This window comes from Heteronotia binoei, chromosome 6 (assembly GCF_032191835.1).
Source record: "Heteronotia binoei isolate CCM8104 ecotype False Entrance Well chromosome 6, APGP_CSIRO_Hbin_v1, whole genome shotgun sequence".
In the NCBI taxonomy this organism is placed as follows: Eukaryota; Metazoa; Chordata; class Lepidosauria; order Squamata; family Gekkonidae; genus Heteronotia; species Heteronotia binoei.
The window spans coordinates 141,651,919-141,671,209 of record NC_083228.1 but is presented as its reverse complement, the minus strand read 5'-3'; the positions used below and the strand labels follow the sequence as shown (position 1 = coordinate 141,671,209).

The 19,291-nt window shown below is 50.5% G+C and overlaps 1 protein-coding gene across 1 annotated transcript in view; it reads left to right on the top strand.

Annotated features, from left to right (window-relative positions):
* ARMC9 (armadillo repeat containing 9) overlaps positions 1-19,291 on the top strand; it is a 231,135-nt gene that overhangs the window by 154,402 nt on the left and 57,442 nt on the right. Inside the window, exons 20-21 of the mRNA XM_060242830.1 lie at positions 15,336-15,437; positions 16,921-17,036. Coding sequence (XP_060098813.1) covers positions 15,336-15,437; positions 16,921-17,036 — 218 coding nt within the window. The remainder of the gene's footprint in view (positions 1-15,335; positions 15,438-16,920; positions 17,037-19,291) is intronic.

Below are 19,291 nucleotides of genomic sequence, written 5' to 3'. Positions count from 1 at the left end.
TCCAGGGTCTCAGGCTGAGGTCTTTCCCATCACCTCCTGCCTGGTCATTTTTAACTGGAGATACCAGGGATTGAACCTAGGACCTTATGTGTGTCAAACAGAATCTCTGCCACTGAGCCACAGCTCCTGTCTATGTCTCTCCAGGGTCTCAGGCTGAGGTCTTTCCCATCACCTCCTGCCTGGTCCTTTTAACTGGAGATGCCGGGGATTGAACCTGGGACCTTTTGCTTGCCAAGCAGATGCTCTGCCACTGAGCCACAGCCCCTCCCCAACTTCGTCGTTCTTAAAGGTGCCGTTAGACTCAAACTTTGCCCTATGAATTCATGTCCTCCAAAACATCCTGGCGTTCAATAGCCTTGCTCAAGTCTTGGAAAACCGAGGGCCTTTGTGGCTTCCTTGACGGAGTCCATCCATCGCCCGTTGGGCCTTCCTCTTTTCCTGTTGCCTTCCGCTTTTCCTGGCGTGATGGTCTTTTCCCAGTGACTCTCGTCTTCACGTAATGTGACCAAAATACGATAGCCTCAGGATGGTCATTTTAGTTGGTGCGGCCTCATTTAGAGTACTGCGTACGATTCTGGTCGCCGCACCTCAAAAACGATATTCCAGCATTAGAAAAAGTGCAGAAAAGGGCAACTAGAATGATTAAAGGGGTTGGAACGCTTTCCCTATGAAGAAAGGTTAAAACGCTTGGGACTCTTTAGCTTGGAGAAACGTCGACTGAGGGGCGACATGATAGAGGTTTACAAGATAATGCATGGGATGGAGAAAGTAGAGAAAGAAGTACTTTTCTCCCTTTCTCACAATACGAGAATTCGTGGGCATTCGATGAAATTGCTGAGCAGTCAGGTTAAAACGGATAGAAGGAAGTACTTCTTCACCAAAAGGGTGATTAACATGTGGAATTCACTGCCACAGGAGGTGACGGCGGCTAGAAGCATAGCCAGCTTCAAGAGGGGATTGGATAAACATCTGGAGCAGAGGTCCATCAGTGGCTATTAGCCACAGTGTATTGTTGGAACTCTGTCTGGGGCAGTGATGCTCTTTATTCTTGGTGTTTGTGGTGGGGGGCGGGCAACAGTGGGAGGGCTTCTAGTGTCCCGGCCCCACTGATGGACCTCCTGATGGCACCTGGGTTTTTTGGGTCGCTGTGTGACCCAGAGTGTCGGACTGGATGGGCCGTTGGCTTCTCTTATATTCTTATGCTTTAGGTCAGACTTGGTCCCATTGACTTGGGAATCACTGATCTAGACAGGTGACTATTACGGGAGGGAATCTTGAGGGGGGGAGTGCATTCTGGTAACAGCCTTCTATGCTCAGGGTCTTGCATAACAAGAAAGCTCTTTGCCCTGGAGAAACTGCCACTATTAGCCAGTGGGGAGGCTGTGGCTCAGTGGAAGAGCCTCTGCTTTGCAGGCGGACAGCCCAGGGTTCAATTCCCAGCATCTCCCATTCAAAGGACCAGGTAGATAGCGTGTGTATGAAGTGCCATCAGGTTGCAGCTGACTTACGGTGGCCCCAGCGAGGGGGCTTTCAAGACAAGGGGAAGCAGAGATGATTGGCCATTGCCTTCTTCTGCAGAGCCTTCCTTGGTAGTCTCCCATCCAAGTGCTGACCCTCCCTAGCTTCGGGCTTATAGTGACCCCGGCAAAGGGCTTTCAAGGCAAGCGAGAAGCAGTGATGGTTGGCCATTGCCTCCCTCTGCAGAGCCTTCCTTGGTGGTCTCCCATCCAAGCACCGAGCCTGCTTTGCTTCCCTGAGGAAGGGGCTTTCAAGGCAAGGGAGAAGCCGAAGCGGTTTGCCGTTGCCTCCCTCTGCAGAGCCTTCCTTGGTGGTCCCCCTTCCAAGTCCTGACCCTGCTTAGCTAATTTATTGATTTGTTTTACCTTCGATTTGTATTCCACCCGCTCTGCAAGCGGGCTCGGGGCAGCTAACGAGTCAAAAGGGCTCAGGGCAGCTAACCAGTTTCAGTTGCAATCTTAAAAAACAATAAAACTTGGAACAAATGACAATTTAAACTAAACATTTGGTGCTATACAAGAATTTTGACATAGGCGGAACAGATTGTATGGATGTCGTCATTCTTGTTTTAACAATTTATTAATAACATATGGTTACAATACTTAATTGTCTCTTTTCTATACTAACCCATATGATATTTCAACCGCCCCCCTCCAATATTTGACTTCCCCGAAGTTATAAATTTAAATTCAATTATAAAGGTACCGCTAACCAATCAAAGTTCAATATTTTTCTCATTAATACTAAAAAATTGTCCAATGTCTTTTTACATTCCACTCTTTCTCCATATATCCTTTAAATTTCTTCCACTCCTTTTTGAATATATCTAAATCACAGTCTCTTAAAGTTTCAGTTAATTTGTCCATCTCACTCCACGATAAAAACTTTCACAATCCAGTCCCATTTCTCTGGTATTTTTCCCTGTTTCCACAGCTGCGCATACAATGTCCTAGCAGCTGAGAGCAAGTACCAAATTAAAGTCCTGTCTTCCTTTGGAAATTTTTCTAATTGTAATCCAAGCAAGAAAGTCTCCGCAGTTTTCTTAAAGTCATAACCCAAAATTTTGGAGATTTCTTGTTGTATCATCTTCCAAAATTCTGTCGCTTTTTCATAAGTCCACCACATGTGAAAGAAAGAACCTTCGTGTTTTCTACATTTCCAACATCTATCCGACATCTTCTTACTCATCCTAGCCAGCTTTTATGGAGTCATATACCACCTATACATCATCTTGAAACAGTTCTCTTTAATACTCTGACAAGTTGTCATCCTTCTTGTTTATCTGCTAGCGGTCCTTCTGATGGTACCGCTCAGCAGCATAGAGCGGCAGCAGCCTTCTCCCTCTTAGTTATTATAGGCCTGTCGGAAAAAGTTCAGTTTTACAGACCCTGCGGAATCGGGAGAGATCCCGCAGGGCTCTTACGGCCTCTGGGAGAGCGTTCCAGAGCATTGGTGCCGCCACTGAGAAGGCCCTGGCCTGTGCAGAGCTTCATCTGGCCTCCCTTGGTCCAGGGATGGATAGCAGATTTTGAGCTCCCGAACGCAGTGCTCTCTGGGGAACATATGGGGAGAGGCGGCCCCACAGATAGGCGGGTCCTCTGCCGTACAGGACTTTAAAGGTCAATACCAGCACTTTGAAATGGACTTTGAAACTGGCTTATAGTGACCCCTGGCAAAAGGACTTTCAAGGCAAGTGAGAAACAGAGATGGTTTGCCATTAGCTTCCTCCGCAGAGTCGTCCTTGGTGGTCACCCACTCAAGTACCAATCCTGCTTAGGCAAGGTCGGGCTATGACATACTACTTTCCTTCCCAGGTAGATAGCAAGTGATGTGAAGGACCTTGTTCCCGAGAAGAAGAAGAAGAAATTGGATTTATATCCCGCCCTCCACTCTGAAGAGTCTCAGAGCAGCTCACAATCTCCTTTACCTTCCTCCCCCACAACAGACACCCTGTGAGGTAGATGAAGATATTGGATTTATATCCCGCCCTCCACTCCGAAGAGTCTCAGAGCGGCTCACAATCTCCTTTACCTTCCTCCCCCACAACACACACCCTGTGAGGTAGATGAAGATATTGGATTCATATCCCGCCCTCCACTCCGAAGAGTCTCAGAGCGGCTCACAATCTCCTTTCCCTTCCCCCCCCCACAACAGACACCCTGTGAGGTAGATGAAGCTACTGGATTTTATCCCGCCCTCCACTCTGAAGAGTCTCAGAGCGGCTCAAAATCTCCTTTCCCTTCCTCTTCCACAACAGACACCCTGTGAGGTAGATGAAGATATTGGATTTATATCCCGCCCTCCACTCCGAAGAGTCTCAAAGCCGCTCAAAATCTCCTTCCCCTTCCTCCCCCACAACAGACACCCTGTGAGGTGGGTGGGGCTGGAGAGGGCTCTCACAGCAGCTGCCCTTTCAAGGACAACCTCTGCCAGAGCTACGGCTGACCCAAGGCCATTCCAGCAGGTGCAAGTGGAGGAGGGTGGAATCAAACCCGGTTCTCCCAGATAAGAGTCTACATCTACACACTTAACCACTACACCAAACTGACTCTCCGAGGCCCCTGAAGAGCCCCTGCCAGTCTGAGTAGACAAGAGTGACCTTGATGAACTGTGGGACTGATTCAGTTTAAGGCAGCTTCACACTCTGCGTATGATCCGTGGGATCCGTCCCTGAACCACTGGCCGGAGACTTTGCTAATGTTTTTGGGCTACAAAAGATGATTCCGAGTGGAGCCCCCCTCCTCATCCTTCAACGTGTCTCTCCCAGTGACTGGGGGCAAGCGGGAACCAAATTTTAAAATGAGGACGGCTGTGTGATTTTTCACGAAAGGCCGACTCCTCCAGCGGCGTGGTGCACCCTGCCTGTTAGAAAATGCGGTTTGCGTGAGTTCTGTTTCTCAATGGCACCGGGATCATTTCGCAGGTTCTTAACAGGATACGGCTTCCTTTTTTAAAGAGCAAATAAACATTAGTTGACTCATCTAAAAGGCTCAACTTTCGGAATGCAGGAAGGAGTTACTTGGCCTCAGTGAGGCGGAACTGTGCAAACTGAGGACACCTGTCTTGCCTGTTGGAGGAAGTCCCCGACAATGCGGGAAGGACCCTGAAACCAGGCCGTTTCCACCCCCCCTGGCTTTTAGAGTGTGTCTCGGGACATTCATCCAGGAAGGGATGAACTTCTGCCCGTGACACTTGGGCACAGACGGAAATAGCATCATTTACTACAGTGCAACTCTATTGCCCGCATAGAAAAATCTTCTTGAATAATTCAGTTTTGCCTAGTTAGGGATTCTCACAAGGGTCCTCTCTGGCGTTTGAGGGATCGGAGAATGAACACAACGCCTATTACAGTATTTTGTGTGTCGAAATATGCTGCCAGCAATGTTCCTTCTAAGCTGTGGAGTCTTGTGAGCAAAAATTCTACTTGGTGAACTACTGGCAATAAAGATGTGAGCGACTGCATAAATTAGTTTGCTCTGGGGCCATTTTTCCTGAGGTAAAACAGAAATGTGTGAGCCGGAGGCTAAAAACCTGTGAGCCAGCTCACACTAACTCAGCTTAGAGGGAACATTGCTTTGGGGCCATCCGTCTTGAGGTAAAACAGAAATGTGTGAGCAGGAGGCTAAAAACCTGTGAGCCAGCTCACACTAACTCAGTTTAGAGGGAACATTGCTTTGGGGCCATCCTTCCTGAGGTAAAACAGAAATGTGTGAGCCGGATACTAAAAACCTGTGAGCCAGCTCACACTAACTCAGCTTAGAGGGAACATTGCTCTGGGGCCATCCTTCCTGAGGCAAAACAGAAATGTGTGAGCCAGAGGCTGAAAACCTGTGAGCCAGCTCACACTAACTCAGCTTAGAGGGAACATTGCTTTGGGGCCATTCTTCCTGAGGCAAAACAGAAGTGTGTGAGCCGGATACTAAAAACCTGTGAGCCAGCTCACACTAACTCAGCTTAGAGGGAACATTGCTCTGGGGTCATCCTTCCTGAGGCAAAACAGAAATGTGTGAGCCAGAGGCTAAAAACCTGTGAGCCAGCTCACACTAACTCAGCTTAGAGGGAACTGCTTTGGGGCCATCCTTCCTGAGGCAAAACAGAAGTGTGTGAGCCAGAGGCTAAAAACCTGTGAGCCAGCTCACATTAACTCAGCTTAGAGGGAACATTGCTCTGGGGCCATCCTTCCTGAGGCAAAACAGAAGTGTGTGAGCCGGAGGCTAAAAACCTGTGAGCCAGCTCACATTAACTCAGCTGAGAGGGAACATTGCTCTTGGGCCATCCTTCCTGAGGTAAAACAGAAATGTGTGAGCCAGAGGCTGAAAACCTGTGAGCCAGCTCACACTAACTCAGCTTAGAGGGAACATTGCTCTGGTGCCATCCTTCCTGAGGTAAAACAGAAATGTGTGAGCCGGAGGCTAAAACCTGTGAGTAAGCCTCGGAAGGAGAGGAGGGGGAGGATGGATGGATAATGGGTGATGATAGATGATGGATCTTCATCATGGCCTCTGTGCAGTCCCACACATGGGTCTTGCCTCAGGCAACGGTTCCATACCTCGGAGTCTCCAACAGCTCGCCTAGAGTGTTTTTTGGCGCGCTCTCCCATTCGCCCTGGGGAGCAGGCCTCGACTGCGCATGCCTGGAGTGAGCAGGAGGTACCCCTCCCACTCAGTTTCTTCCTTTCTGCCGCCTGGACAACACCTACCTTGCTGCGTTCCCTTCTCCTCAGCTCGTTTTCTCCTGTTTGGTATTGTATTCACCTTTTCTCTTTATCTCCATTCTACTCTCTTTTTCGTCCTTTCCCTCTCTTTTCTCCCCTCCCTTCCCCTCCCTTGTCCGGAGCGTATGGAAGGGAAAATTACTTTCAAAAAGTGTTGGAGGTGTGGATCTAAAATTCCTACTTCAGACGTACACTCTTACTGTCTTTTTTGCTTGGGTGAAGCTCATCGGGTCGATACTTGCCCACACTGCGCCAACTTCGGTAAACAGGCGCGAAAAAATCGAGTGGCTAGATTTCAAAGTTTCCTGCTCAAAAAATCTCTCTGGGCCATGCCCAGTTCTGATTTGCCGCCTCCGCCAACCCGAGCGGAAGATTCGGCTTCATCGGCTGCTCCTCAACCTCTTAAGAAGCATAAGTCCAACAAGAGAGCATCCAAGCACTCCGACACCGGCCGTAAGTCTTCGAAGAAGTCTCACCACTCTGATCCTTCGGTCTCGGCTTTGAAGAAATCTCGCAATCCGACAAGGTCAAATCCGACAACTTCTCTGAGGGCAACCACTTCGACTACTCTTTCAACAGCCATGACATCGGTTTCTACCCACTCGGCTCCGATCCAAGCTCTAGTTCCACCAGAGCTTTTGGTGTCTTCTGACGTCATTTCCGACATTCCTCATCTCACCGCTCTCCAGCTCCAGTCGAGGTCATCCCTGTTCGATCTCGTTCGCCCTCGGTCCATAGTGTGATGCCGTTTGACATCCTCGAACCCGACCTGCGTTCGGATCCTCTGACTTCCCATCAAGAGCATTATCAGTCTCTGCTTCAGGCAGGATCTTTTCGCGACTTTGGAGTTTTCCCTCTATACCGAGAGTCTTCGACGCAGGTTTCTACCCAACATGTCCGCTCTCACTCACTGGTTTGACGTCATGATCTCTGATCACGCTCTCCAGTCTACTGAGAACCCCGAGATCACTACCACAGGGGTCACTATGAATACTCCTCATTCTCCAGGTCACCTTCTCCCAGACACCGTCGTATCTACCATCGCTACTCTCGTTCCCCCTCGGAGGAAGCTTTCCGACTCTCTCGGTACCGTGATCTAGAGGTTGTGTCCCACAGAGACCGTGAAGTATCGACTCCGTGACTTCGAATCGCCTCAGTACCATGAGCCTTCTCGAACCCGAGACCTGGATTATCGCTCTTCCCGAGCCGTGAACCTCTTTGGTACTGTGAGTCTTATTTGCTTTGAACCCATGTTACAGCCTGCGCCACTATATCTTTGGCACCGACTAGGACTTCAGCACCGACAACGACTTTGACTGCCTTGCCGACACAAGACCCTGCATCCACATCTGCACCTGCCAAGCCTGTATCTCCTCCACCAGAACCTGAGGAATCTGAATCCGACGGGGACAATTCTGGCTCCTCTGACTCTGAGGACCCTCCTCGATCTCCTGGCTCTGATTCTGCACATCCAACCCGTCTCTCTCCATCTGACGGTTCCAAGGCTTACCTCAAACTGATCACCATGGCTGATGCCTTGAATTGTCACTCTTCCTTCGGACTCACCCAAAGTTTCTGATGTGGTCCACGATTTGGTTCAGGCTGATTTCCCACCAGGGTCTCTCCTGCCCATGCTGCCAGTGCACTTGGAGGGGCTTCGTGGGGCCTGGGACAAACCTGCTTCCATTCTACCTACCTCGAAGCGCTTCAATTCCCTATACAGGGTACATGCTCCAGAGTCCAAATTTTTGGCTTCACACCCTGCTCCAAATTCTATCATAGTGCACTCTGCGACCAAAGCAAAACCCTCTAGACACCCTACACCTCCTGATCATGAGGGCCAAAAATTGGACACCCTGGCTCGCGAAATCTACAATCTTGCTTCTACCAATTCTAAAGTTAACAACTACCTGGCTTATTTCTCTGCCTACACATTCAATCTTGCCAACCAGTTCACCTCTCTTATTCCTTCTCTCCCCGAAACCTCCCAGAAAGTTGCATCCAGCTTAGTCTCCGAGCTCTCAAGAGTTTCCAAGCAGCAAATAAATTCTATCAGACATGCTGTTTCTTGCTCTTCTAGGGTTTTTGCTTCTTCTGTGGCACTGCGTCGACACGCTTGGCTTCGATCTACAAATCTGCAACCGGACATAAAACAGAAGATCGAAGATCTCTCCTTTGATGGCCTTGGCCTCTTTCATGCCTCCACCGATGAAGTCCTTACGTCAGTAGATGATGGCCGCAAGAGGGCAAAATGCCTCGGGGTCTCTCAGCCAGCCTCGCAACAATTTAACCGACCTAAGCCCTGGAGACCATCTTTTCAGAGGCGTCAACGCTCTCCTAAACAACCTGACTATTGGAAAAGGAAGACTCCTCAGCAGAAACAACCCTTCCAACAGAGGCCACGCTCTCAGCAGACCAAGAAGTCTGCCTAGCCAGCGAAGCAGTCTCTTTGACTCCCCCTGTATCCTTCCCAACAACTGATTCCTCGCTACCACACACGACTCTTCCCTTTCTACCCAACTTGGACCTCAGTCACCATGGACTCCTGGGTGCTCACCATAATCCGCCTAGGTTATGCCATCTAGTTCGTTTTGCCACCTCACCATCACCATTTCATCGTCACTCCACTATCCCCTCATCTCAAACAAGAGATTTTGGACTTGCTCCAAAAAGATGCGATAGAACCTGTTCCCCTTCAACATCAAGGGACAGGCTTCTACTCACGATATTTCCTAGTCCCCAAGAGGGACGGGGGCAAGAGACCCATTCTGGATCTCAGGAGGCTAAACAAGCGTATAGTCTACAAGAAATTCAGAATGATCTCTGTCCAATCCATCCTCCCCCTGATCCCGCAGGATTCTTGGATGGCTTCCCTGGATCTCCAGGATGCCTATTTCCACGTAACCATCAGACCTCAGCACCGCAAATATCTCCGCTTTGCCATGGACAACATCACTTCCAGTATCGATCCCTCCCGTTCGGACTGTCTACCGCCCTAAGGGTGTTCACGAAATGCATGGCAGTTGTGGCAGCTGCTCTGCGTCTTCGCAACATTCCTGTGTTCCCGTACATAGACGACTGGCTGCTCATCGCTCCCACAGCACATCAATTGGTGAAGAATCTCAAAACAACTCTCTCCCGTCTCGCCTCCTTGGGCCCGTGTGTGAATGCTACCAAATCTCACCTCACCCCAACACAGGATCTGCAGTTCTTAGGTGCTCGTCTTTGTACTTCTCACCTCGTCTATCTTCCCAAGGATCGTGCTCATACTATTCTGTCTCTGGCCCAAGAGGTCTTATGTGCTCCAACACAGCTTGCCATCATCATCCAATGTCTCCTGGGCCTCATGGCTGCAACAACCTCCGTTCTTCACTTCGCAAGGCTGCGTATGCGTCCGCTCCAGCTTTGGTTTGTTCGTGCCTACCATCCACACGTACAACCACAGAATACTCTCCTCACTGTACCTCAGGAGGTTCAACTCTCCCTTGTCTGGTAGGCTGTACCGAACAATCTATTCTGTGGAATGCCTTTTGTCCTTCCCCCACCTTCCGTCATTGTGACTACAGATGCCTCCAAGTAGGGATGGGGAGCCCACTTAGAGGACAAGACTGTCAGGGGTCTGTGGACTGCATCCGAGAGGACCATGCATATAAACTGCCTAGAACTTACTGCTGTTCACAGGGCTCTTCAGTCTTTTCTCCCGTCTGTGGCTGACCAACATGTTCAAATTACCTCCGACAACATGGCCACTGTTTTTTATGTGAACAAACAGGGCGGGACCAGGTCTCTACATCTGTGCTGCATAGCCTTAGTCCTATGGGAGTGGTGCATCGAGAACAACATCTACCTGACTGCCATCCATCTGCCAGGAATAGAGAATGTGTTGGCTGACTCCCTCAGCAGGATTCGCATAGACAACCCCAAATGGTCCCTCAATCCACGCTACTTGCGTCACATCTTCGCATGCTTCGGTCATCCATGGATAGATGTCTTTGCGACAAAGGACAATTCCAAATGTCCTCTCTTTTACTCCAGGAGAGGCAACGATGCTTTCCTTCACACTTGTAGGGGCCCACGTCACTACCCTTTCTCTCCAACTCCTCTAATCACTTGATCCTTACTCAAGATCGTTCGGGACGGTACAGATTGCATCCTGATAGTGCCACGGTGGCCACGGCAACTGTGGTTCACAAGACTCCTTCAGATGTTGAATCAAACCTACCGTCGCCTTCCCTTGGCAGATGACCTCCTCACCCAGAATCACGGCCAAGTATGGCACCACAATCCCCAAATCCTGGGGCTTACAGCATGGAGAAGTTGGCCATGATTTTACCACCAGGAGTCACAGAAGTTATCCTAAATGCCAGAAAACCTTCTACTAGGTGCTCATACCAATACAAGTGGAGGCATTTCTGCTCTTTTGCAACTTCTCAACAACTTGATCCAGAATCTGTACCTCTCCCTTCGATCCTAGAATACCTTCTGGCTCTACAGGTTTTGGGTCTCAGCTATTCCTCCCTGAAGATTCACCTTTCAGCCATCTCAGCCTTCCATAAGCCTATTGATGGTCAGACTGTTTTCTCCCGTAGACTGTCCAAATCATTCCTCAGGTGCATGTTGCACCTTCATCCTCCTATCAAACCGATTGTTCCAGTTTGTAGTTTGTCGTTAGTTCTCGCACAACTTATGAAACCCCCATTTGAACCCCTGGCTACTGTGGACCTTAGCCTTCTCTCTTGGAAGACTGCCCTGTTGGTTGCTCTCACTTCTGGCAAGCGGGCCAGTGACTTGTGTGCTTTCCGCTCTGATCCACCTTACACGGTCTTTCATAGGAACAAGGTGGTCCTGAGACCGGATCCTGCTTTCTTACCCAAGGTTGTATTGAAATTTCATCTTTCAACTCCTACTTTGTTGCCCACGTTTTTTCCTGATCCTAAAGACTCTGGACAAAGAGCTCTACACACTCTCGATGTCAGAAGAGCTTTGTCCTTTTATCTCTCTCGTACACAACCTTTCCGTAAGGACCCTAACTTGCTTGTTGCCTACGGCAACCCTCAAAGAGGCTGCAAAATTTCTACCCGGAGACTCTCTAAGTGGGTATCCATTGCAATCAGGTTGTGCTACGAAGTTGCTAACCAACCTTTACCTGAGGGTCTTAAGGCTCACTCGACTAGAGCAGTTTCGATCTCCTCGGCCTTCCTGGGGGGCGTCTCCTTAGAGGACGTTTGCTGTCCTGCATCATGGTCCTCACCATCCACGTTCGTCTCCCACTATGCTTTGGACGTTCGTGCCAGACGAGACGCCTCCTTCGGCCAAGCAGTCCTCAGGTCCTTCTTCCACTGAAATGACCCCAGGTGAGTGCATGCATACATTGTAAGTATGAAATGTGTTTTTCTTGCCAGCACTCACCTTCCTTTTTCACTTTCAGCTTGCTTGTCACCCATGTGTGGGACTGCACAGAGACCACGATGAAGATAAACGGGTTGCTTACCTGTAACTGATGATCTTCGAGTGGTCATCTGTGCAGTCACACACGCCCACCCAGCCTTCCCCTCTGCTGGCTTTTTCTGCTCTGGTTTTTACCTGTGTAGACTGTCAGTAGCGGCTGGAAGAAACTGAGTGGGAGGGGCGCCTCCTGCTCGCTCCAGGCATGTGCAGTCGATGCCTGCTCACCAGGGCGAGCGGGAGAGCGCACAAAAAAACGCTCTAGGCGAGCTATTGGAGACTCCGAGGTATGGATCCGTTGCCTGCAGCAAGACCCATGTGTGTGACTGCACAGATGACCACTCGAAGATCATCAGTTACAGGTAAGCAACCTGTTTATTTATATTCCGCCCTCCACTGCAAATTTCAGAGTGGCTCACAATCTCCATTACCCCTCACAACAGACACCCTGTGAGGTGGGTGGGGCTGAGAGAGCTCTTCCAGCAGCTGCCCTCTCAAGGACAACTCCTACGAGAGCTCTGGCTGACCCAAGGCCATTCCAGCAGCTGCAAGTGGAGGAGTGGGGAATCAACCCGGTTCTCCCAGATAAGAGAGCTATGGCTGACCCAAGGCCATTCCAGCAGCTGCAAGTGGAGGAGTGGGGAATCAAACCCGGTTCTCCCAGATAAGAGAGCTATGGCTGTCCCAAGGCCATTCCAGCAGGTGCAAGTGGAGGAGTGGGGAATCAAACCCGGTTCTCCCAGATAAGAGAGCTCTGGCTGACCCAAGGCCATTCCAGCAGGTGCAAGTGGAAGAGTGGGGAATCAAACCCGGTTCTCCCAGATAAGAGAGCTGTGGCTGACCCAAGGCCATTCCAGCAGCTGCAAGTGGAGGAGTGGGGAATCAAACCCGGTTCTCCCAGATAAGAGAGCTCTGGCTGACCCAAGGCCATTCCAGCAGCTGCAAGTGGAGGAGTGGGGAATCAAACCCGGTTCTCCCAGATAAGAGTCTGCACACTTAACCACTACAGGGGAAGAAGGTCTATGAGAGCTCTGGCTGACCCAAGGCCATTCCAGCAGGTGCAAGTGGAGGAGTGGGGAATCAAACCCGGTTCTCCCAGATAAGAGTCTGGACACTTAACCACTACAGGGGAAGAAGGTCTCTGAGAGCTATGGCTGACCCAAGGCCATTCCAGCAGCTGCAAGTGGAGGAGTGGGGAATCAACCCGGTTCTCCCAGATAAGAGAGCTATGGCTGACCCAAGGCCATTCCAGCAGCTGCAAGTGGAGGAGTGGGGAATCAAACCCGGTTCTCCCAGATAAGAGAGCTATGGTTGACCCCAGGCCATTCCAACAGGTGCAAGTGGAGGAGTGGGGAATCAAACCCGGTTCTCCCAGATAAGAGAGCTATGGCTGACCCAAGGCCATTCCAACAGCTGCAAGTGGAGGAGTGGGGAATCAAACTCAGTTCTTCCAGATAAGAGTCCGCACAGTTAACCACTACACCAAACCGACTCTCTACCCCAAACTGGCTCTCATTTGGGGGCTGCCATTTTGTGGTTGTGTCCCTCATGCAGGGCAAGAATCCCAAAAGTGCTCGAAAAGGCTGGGCAACCCGGCTCTCCGATAGCTCCTGGTAGCCTCTGTTCCTTCCACTTGTATTGGTTTTGTGGTTGTGTGGTTTTGTCATGCACCAATGACACCAACATAATCAGCTGTCGTGTCACAAATCTAGGGAATAACCACAGTGTGGCATAACCACATTGTGTGTGTGGGGGGGGGAGAATCGGGCATTGCTGGGAGCAGGCATAGAGAGGGGGGGCAAAAGATGCTTTTCTAGGTAACACAGAAGCTGGGATTTAAAATATATATATATATAAAATAATAAACGATGGGGGAACGTACCCACATGCTAAGCCATTCCAACCTGCTTAATGCTACAGAAGAGAAAAACGAATAAATAGCAAATATAAATCAAGTAGACATATTCAATTATTAACATAAGAACATAAGAGAAGCCATGTTGGATCAGGCCAGTGGCCCATCCAGTCCAACCCTTTGTGTCATACAGTGGCCAAAAATATATATATATTTTTACACAAGTCCTAACTTCAAAATGAATCCAAGTTTTTTCCAATTGCTAAAGAGTCTTCAAGCACACATACTTTTCAGGGGTGGCCAGCGGTAGCTCTCCAGCTGTTTTTTTTTTTTTTTTTTGCCTACAACTCCCATCAGCCCCAGCCAGCATGGCCAATGGCTGGGGCTGATGGGAGTTGCAGGCAAAAAATATCTGGAGAGCTATCGTTGGCCACCCCTGTTTTACATACTTTGCCCGGAGTTTTGTGGGGTGTGTGTGTCTTTTCCCCTCTTTCAATCCTTGAGAAGAGGGGGTCGATGTATCCTTTATAGACCCTTGTGGCCATCCTGGATTAAAATGCAAAGGGTTTTTTTCTTTCTTTCATAATAAAGCATAGCGATAAGAAGGATGATTAAAAAAAGAAAAGGAAAGGAAGTAAAGACGCAAAGATTTATGTTTAATATTGTGTCAATATAACAAGATTAAGTAGATTATTATATGTTCTTTTGTAAACCTGCTTCCAGTTTAAAAAAAAAATCTGGGCCTTGCTTGCTGATCTGCTGGATTCGAGTCCAGTAGCCCCAGATTGGGGGTGTCCCTGTGTGTGAATTTTTTTGAGACTCACAGCTCCCTTAGTCAGAACCTAGCTGTTCTTCTGGAGACCAACACAGCTGTGAAAACACCTTCCTGGGAGGCTTTCTAATCTGATGCCAGCTAAAAATCTGGGCAACTTCTTCTTCTTCTCTCCCCCCTCTCCTCCTTCACTTTCTGCCTGTTGTTGTTGTTCAGTCGCACAGTCGAGTCTGACTCTTTGCAACCCCATGGACAAAGTCACACCAGGCACTCCTGTCTTCCACCATCATCCAAAGCCTACTCAAATTCGTGTTTGTTACATCAGTAACGCTGTCCAGCCATCTCTTTTGCCGTCCCCTTCGTCTTTTGTCTTCTGTCTTTGCCAGCATCAGGATCTTCTCCGGCGAGTGCTCCCTTCTCTTTGGGTGGCCAAAGGGTTTGAGTTTCAGCTTCAGCATCTAACCTTCCAGGGAACAGTCTGGGTTGATTTCCCTTAGCACTGACTGACTGGATCTTCTTGCAGTCCAAGGGACTCTCAAGAGCATTCTCCAGCAAGGGCTCCCTTCTCATTGGGTGGCCAAAGTCTTTGAGCTTCAGCATCTGACCTTCCAGGGAACAGTCTGGGTTGATTTCCCTTAGGACTGACTGACTGGATCTTCTTGCAGTCCAAGGGACTCTCAAGAGTCTTCTCCAGGGAGTGCTCCCTTCTCATTGGGTGGCCAAAGGATTTGAGCTTCAACTTCAGCATTTGACCTTCCAGGGAACAGTCTGGGTTGATTTCCCTTAGGACTGACTGGATCTTCTTGCAGTCCAAGGGACTCTCAAGAGTCTTCTCCAGTGAGTGCTCCCTTCTTATTTGGTGGCCAAAGTCTTTGAGTTTCAGCTTCAGCGTCTGACCTTCCAGGGAACAGTCTGGGTTGATCTCCCTCAGGACTGACTGACTGGATCTTCTTGCAGTCCAAGGGACTCTCAAGATTCTTCTCTTAGTAAGATTCTTTCTGCTTAGTAACCATCATTTTTTCCCCTTCCAGGACCATAACAGCATGGAAGCTGATCTGGACAAGGACGAAGTCCTGGACCCTCTGGAGGGAGAGCTGTCCGGAGAGAAGCTCTTGACCACGGAATACCTGGGAGTAAGCACCCCATTGCCAGGGCGGGGGGGAAGCTCAACATCGTGGATTTATTTGGGTTTCTCTTTCTGATGTTTTCAGACGGCCTGGGCTGCCCTGGTGGGAAAGCAGGTGCTCCGGGTAAATCCAGATAAGCCAGAGCTCGAGGCAACCCCGGCAGTCTCTGAGGGATGTTTTCCCAGGAACTCCCAGGTGCCAAACCAGAAGTTCTGGTTCCAGCTCTCGAGGAAGGATAAATCGCCAGGCTGGCTGGACCACGAGAACAGAAGACAAGTCCTGGCCTGATCCACCATTATCGGGCAGCATCTTATCTCTCCGACACGCCCCTCTGGGGAGAAACTCCCAAGCCGTCTCTCCCCTCCCCTGTTCTTGGGTCAAAGGCCGACTGATGTTCCCAAGTCTGATTGCGAACATGGAGGGCTCCTTCAGCCGTCTCAGCTGTTAGCTGTAAAGTTAAAAAGGTCAGGGTGGTCCCCCTGTGCAAGCACCAGTCGTTTCCGGCAGACTTTTTACGGGGTGGTTTGCCATCGCCTTCCCCCGTCATCTACGCTTTCCCCCCAGCAAGCTGGGGACTCATTTTACCGACCTCGGAAGGATGGAAGGTTGAGTCAACCTTGAGCCGGCTACCTGAACCCAGCTTCCGCCGGGATCGAACTCAGGTCGTGAGCAGAGCTTAGGACTGCAGTACTGCAGCGTTACCACGATACGCCATGGGGCTCTTAGCTGTAAAGTTACCAAAGCTATTTTCAAAGCTCTCTGACGTAGTAGCCGTCGACACATTTTGTGACAGTGGAAACCATAGCACCATTTAGACCAGTAGGCAGAGTTTGGTGAGGAGGAGAGAGCTAGGCAAGCAGAGAACAGCGTAGAGCAATGGTGGCCCAAATGTGACTCTGGAGCCCCATGTGGCTCTTTCACACATATTGAGTGTCTGCCGAAGCTCCCACCACCCCATCGGCCAGCTTGGGGAAGGCATTTGTCTCTTTAAATCACTTCTGCAAGCCAAGCCAGCCAGAGGCTTGGAGAATGCATTTAAAGTTAATTTCTTGCCACCTCTCCCTCCCCCATCAGCCAGCCTTCCTTCCTTCCTTTTCTCCCTCCCTCCCTTCCTTGCTTTTCTCCCTCCCTTCCTTCCTTCACGGCAGACTTTTTATGGGGTGGTTTGCCGTTGCCTTCCCCAGTCATCTCCACTTTCCCCCCAGCAAGCTGGGGACTCATTTTACAGACCTCAGAAGGATGGAAGGCTGAGTCAACTTTGGGCCAGCTACCTGAATTGCACTTTCGCCAGATTTGAACTCAGGTCGTGAGCAGAGAGTTCAGACCACAGTACTGCTGCTTTACCACTCTGCGCCACGGGGCTGCCATCAAGAAACAGAGATATTAACACAGCTGGGGTCAGGAAATCGTTCTCTGCCCTCCGCTCCCTCCCTGCCCTTTGGCTACTGCTGGTGTGAAATATCTAATTTCCCCTCTCTTTCTCTTGTAGATAATGACCAATACCCCGAAAGTAAAGAAGAAGTCATTCCCCGACGTTTACCAGAGCATCGATGAACCTCTCCAAAGGCCTGTGACGCCGGGTTATCAAAGGGCCGCCTACCCAACGTAAGTCTGGGCAAACGAGCCCAACTTCTCAATGACTTTTCCGCGCACTGTGAACCGCACTAGAGAAATGTAACTCAGATACGCAGAAATAAAGTCATCCGCATTTGACAGGACAGTGCCCTCGTTATTTCCCCCCCCCCCTGACTTATCTAGAATTAAGCCTAGTTTGCAGCAGGCCTCGGATTCAGCAGGAGCTCACCGGAGCACAGCTCCTGAACCTTTCTGACGGTTTCCCCCTCTTCTTTCCCACCTACCTTGTCCATTGAGTAGGAGGTGCAGCTGCATAACAATCCCTGGATTAGGAGAGCGGGCAGCCAGCCAGCCGTCAGGGGCTTTGCCACGCCCCCAGAAGCCCTCATTAGCCCCTGAAAAAGCCCGCGCTACCATTTCTCCACTTCTTACGTGATTTTGGGCGGTGAGTGGCTTGCTGGCCTTTTGACAGGGGTGGGGGGGGGCAGCCCAGGAGAGCCCCAGGTGAACGAAGCCTGCTTGGGCCAGCTGGATCTCTAGCCAGCCCAAACAGGCTTTGCTCATCCGGGGCTCTCCTTTCTTGCATCAGGTTGCTGGTGTGTGTGTGTGTGGGGGGCACATGCTAATGAGTTATGCTAATGAGCTCCACCACCTATTTTTCTACAAAACAACCCCTGGTTTGCAGAGCATGGGGCACTGAAGTAGACGGCTCAGGCTAGCCCAAACACGTCAGCTCTCAGAAGCTGAGCAGGGTCAGCCCTCGTTGTACTTGGATGGGAGACCACCAGGGAAGTCCAGGGTTGCTACGCAGAGGCAGGCAATGGCCAACCACCTCTGTTGGTCTGTTGCCTTGACCTTGATGGCCCAGGCTAGCCTGATCTCATCTGATCTCAGAAGCTAAGCAGACTCAGCCCTGGTTGGTACTTGGATGGGAGACACACCAGGAAGTCCAGGGTTGCTATGCAGAGGTAGGCAATGGCCAACCACCTCTGTTGACCTTGATGGCCCAGGCTAGACTGATCTCACCTGATCTCAGAAGCTAAGCAGACTCAGCCCTGGTTGGTCCTTGGATGGGAGACACACCAAGGAAGTCCAGGGTTGCTATGCAGAGGTAGGCAATGGCCAACCACCTCTGTTGGTCTGTTGCCTTCACCTTGATGGCCCAGGCTAGCCTGATCTCATCTGATCTCAGAAGCTAAGCAGGGTCAGCCCTGGTTAGTCCTTGGATGGGAGACACACCAAGGAAGTCCAGGGTTGCTACGCAGAGGTAGGCGATGGCAGACCACCTCTGAATGTCTCCTGCCTTGACCTGGATAGCCCAGGCTAGACTGATCTCACCTGATCTCAGAAGCTAAGCAGGGTCAGCTCTGGTTGGTACTTGGGTGGGAGACACACCAAGGAAGTCCAGGGTTGCTACGCAGAGGCAGGCGATGGCAGACCACCTCTGAATGTCTCCTGCCTTGACCTGGATAGCCCAGGCTAGACTGATCTCACCTGATCTCAGAAGCTAAGCAGGGTCAGCTCTGGTTGGTACTTGGATGGGAGACACACCAAGGAAGTCCAGGGTTGCTATGCAGAGGTAGGCAATGGCCAACCACCTCTGTTGGTCTGTTGCCTTCACCTTGATGGCCCAGGCTAGCCTGATCTCATCTGATCTCAGAAGCTAAGCAGGGTCAGCCCTGGTTAGTCCTTGGATGGGAGACACACCAAGGAAGTCCAGGGTTGCTACGCAGAGGTAGGCGATGGCCAACCACCTCTGTTGGTCTGTTGCCTTGACCTTGATGGCCTAGGCTAGCCTGATCTCTTCAGGTCTTGGAACCTACGCAGGGTTGGCCCTGGTATTTCGCGGACAAGAGACCATCAAGGCAATCCAGGGTTGCTATGCAGAGGCAGGCGATGGCCAACCACCTCTGTTTATGTCTTTCCCTGACTTGGATGGCCCAGGCTAGACTGATCTCACCTGATCTCAGAAGCTAAGCAGATTCAGCCCTGGTTGGTACTTGGATGGGAGACCACCAAGGAAGCCCAGGGTTGCTACGCAGAGGCAGGCGACGGCCAGCCACCTTCTGTTCCTTTCTAGCCTCGAAAACCCTACAGCAGGGGTGTAAAAGATGCGGCCGACCAGGCCCCTGAGCAAGTGGCTGTCATCTACTTCCTTCTCCCTCTCTCTTGCTTCCTTCCGCATCCCAGCTTGCCTGACGAGGCTTCCTCGGTCGCGCTGGAACTACAGAGCAAAGCCTCTGTTTTCTCCATTGGCTGAGGCTCCTCCCTTGGGGAAGATGAGC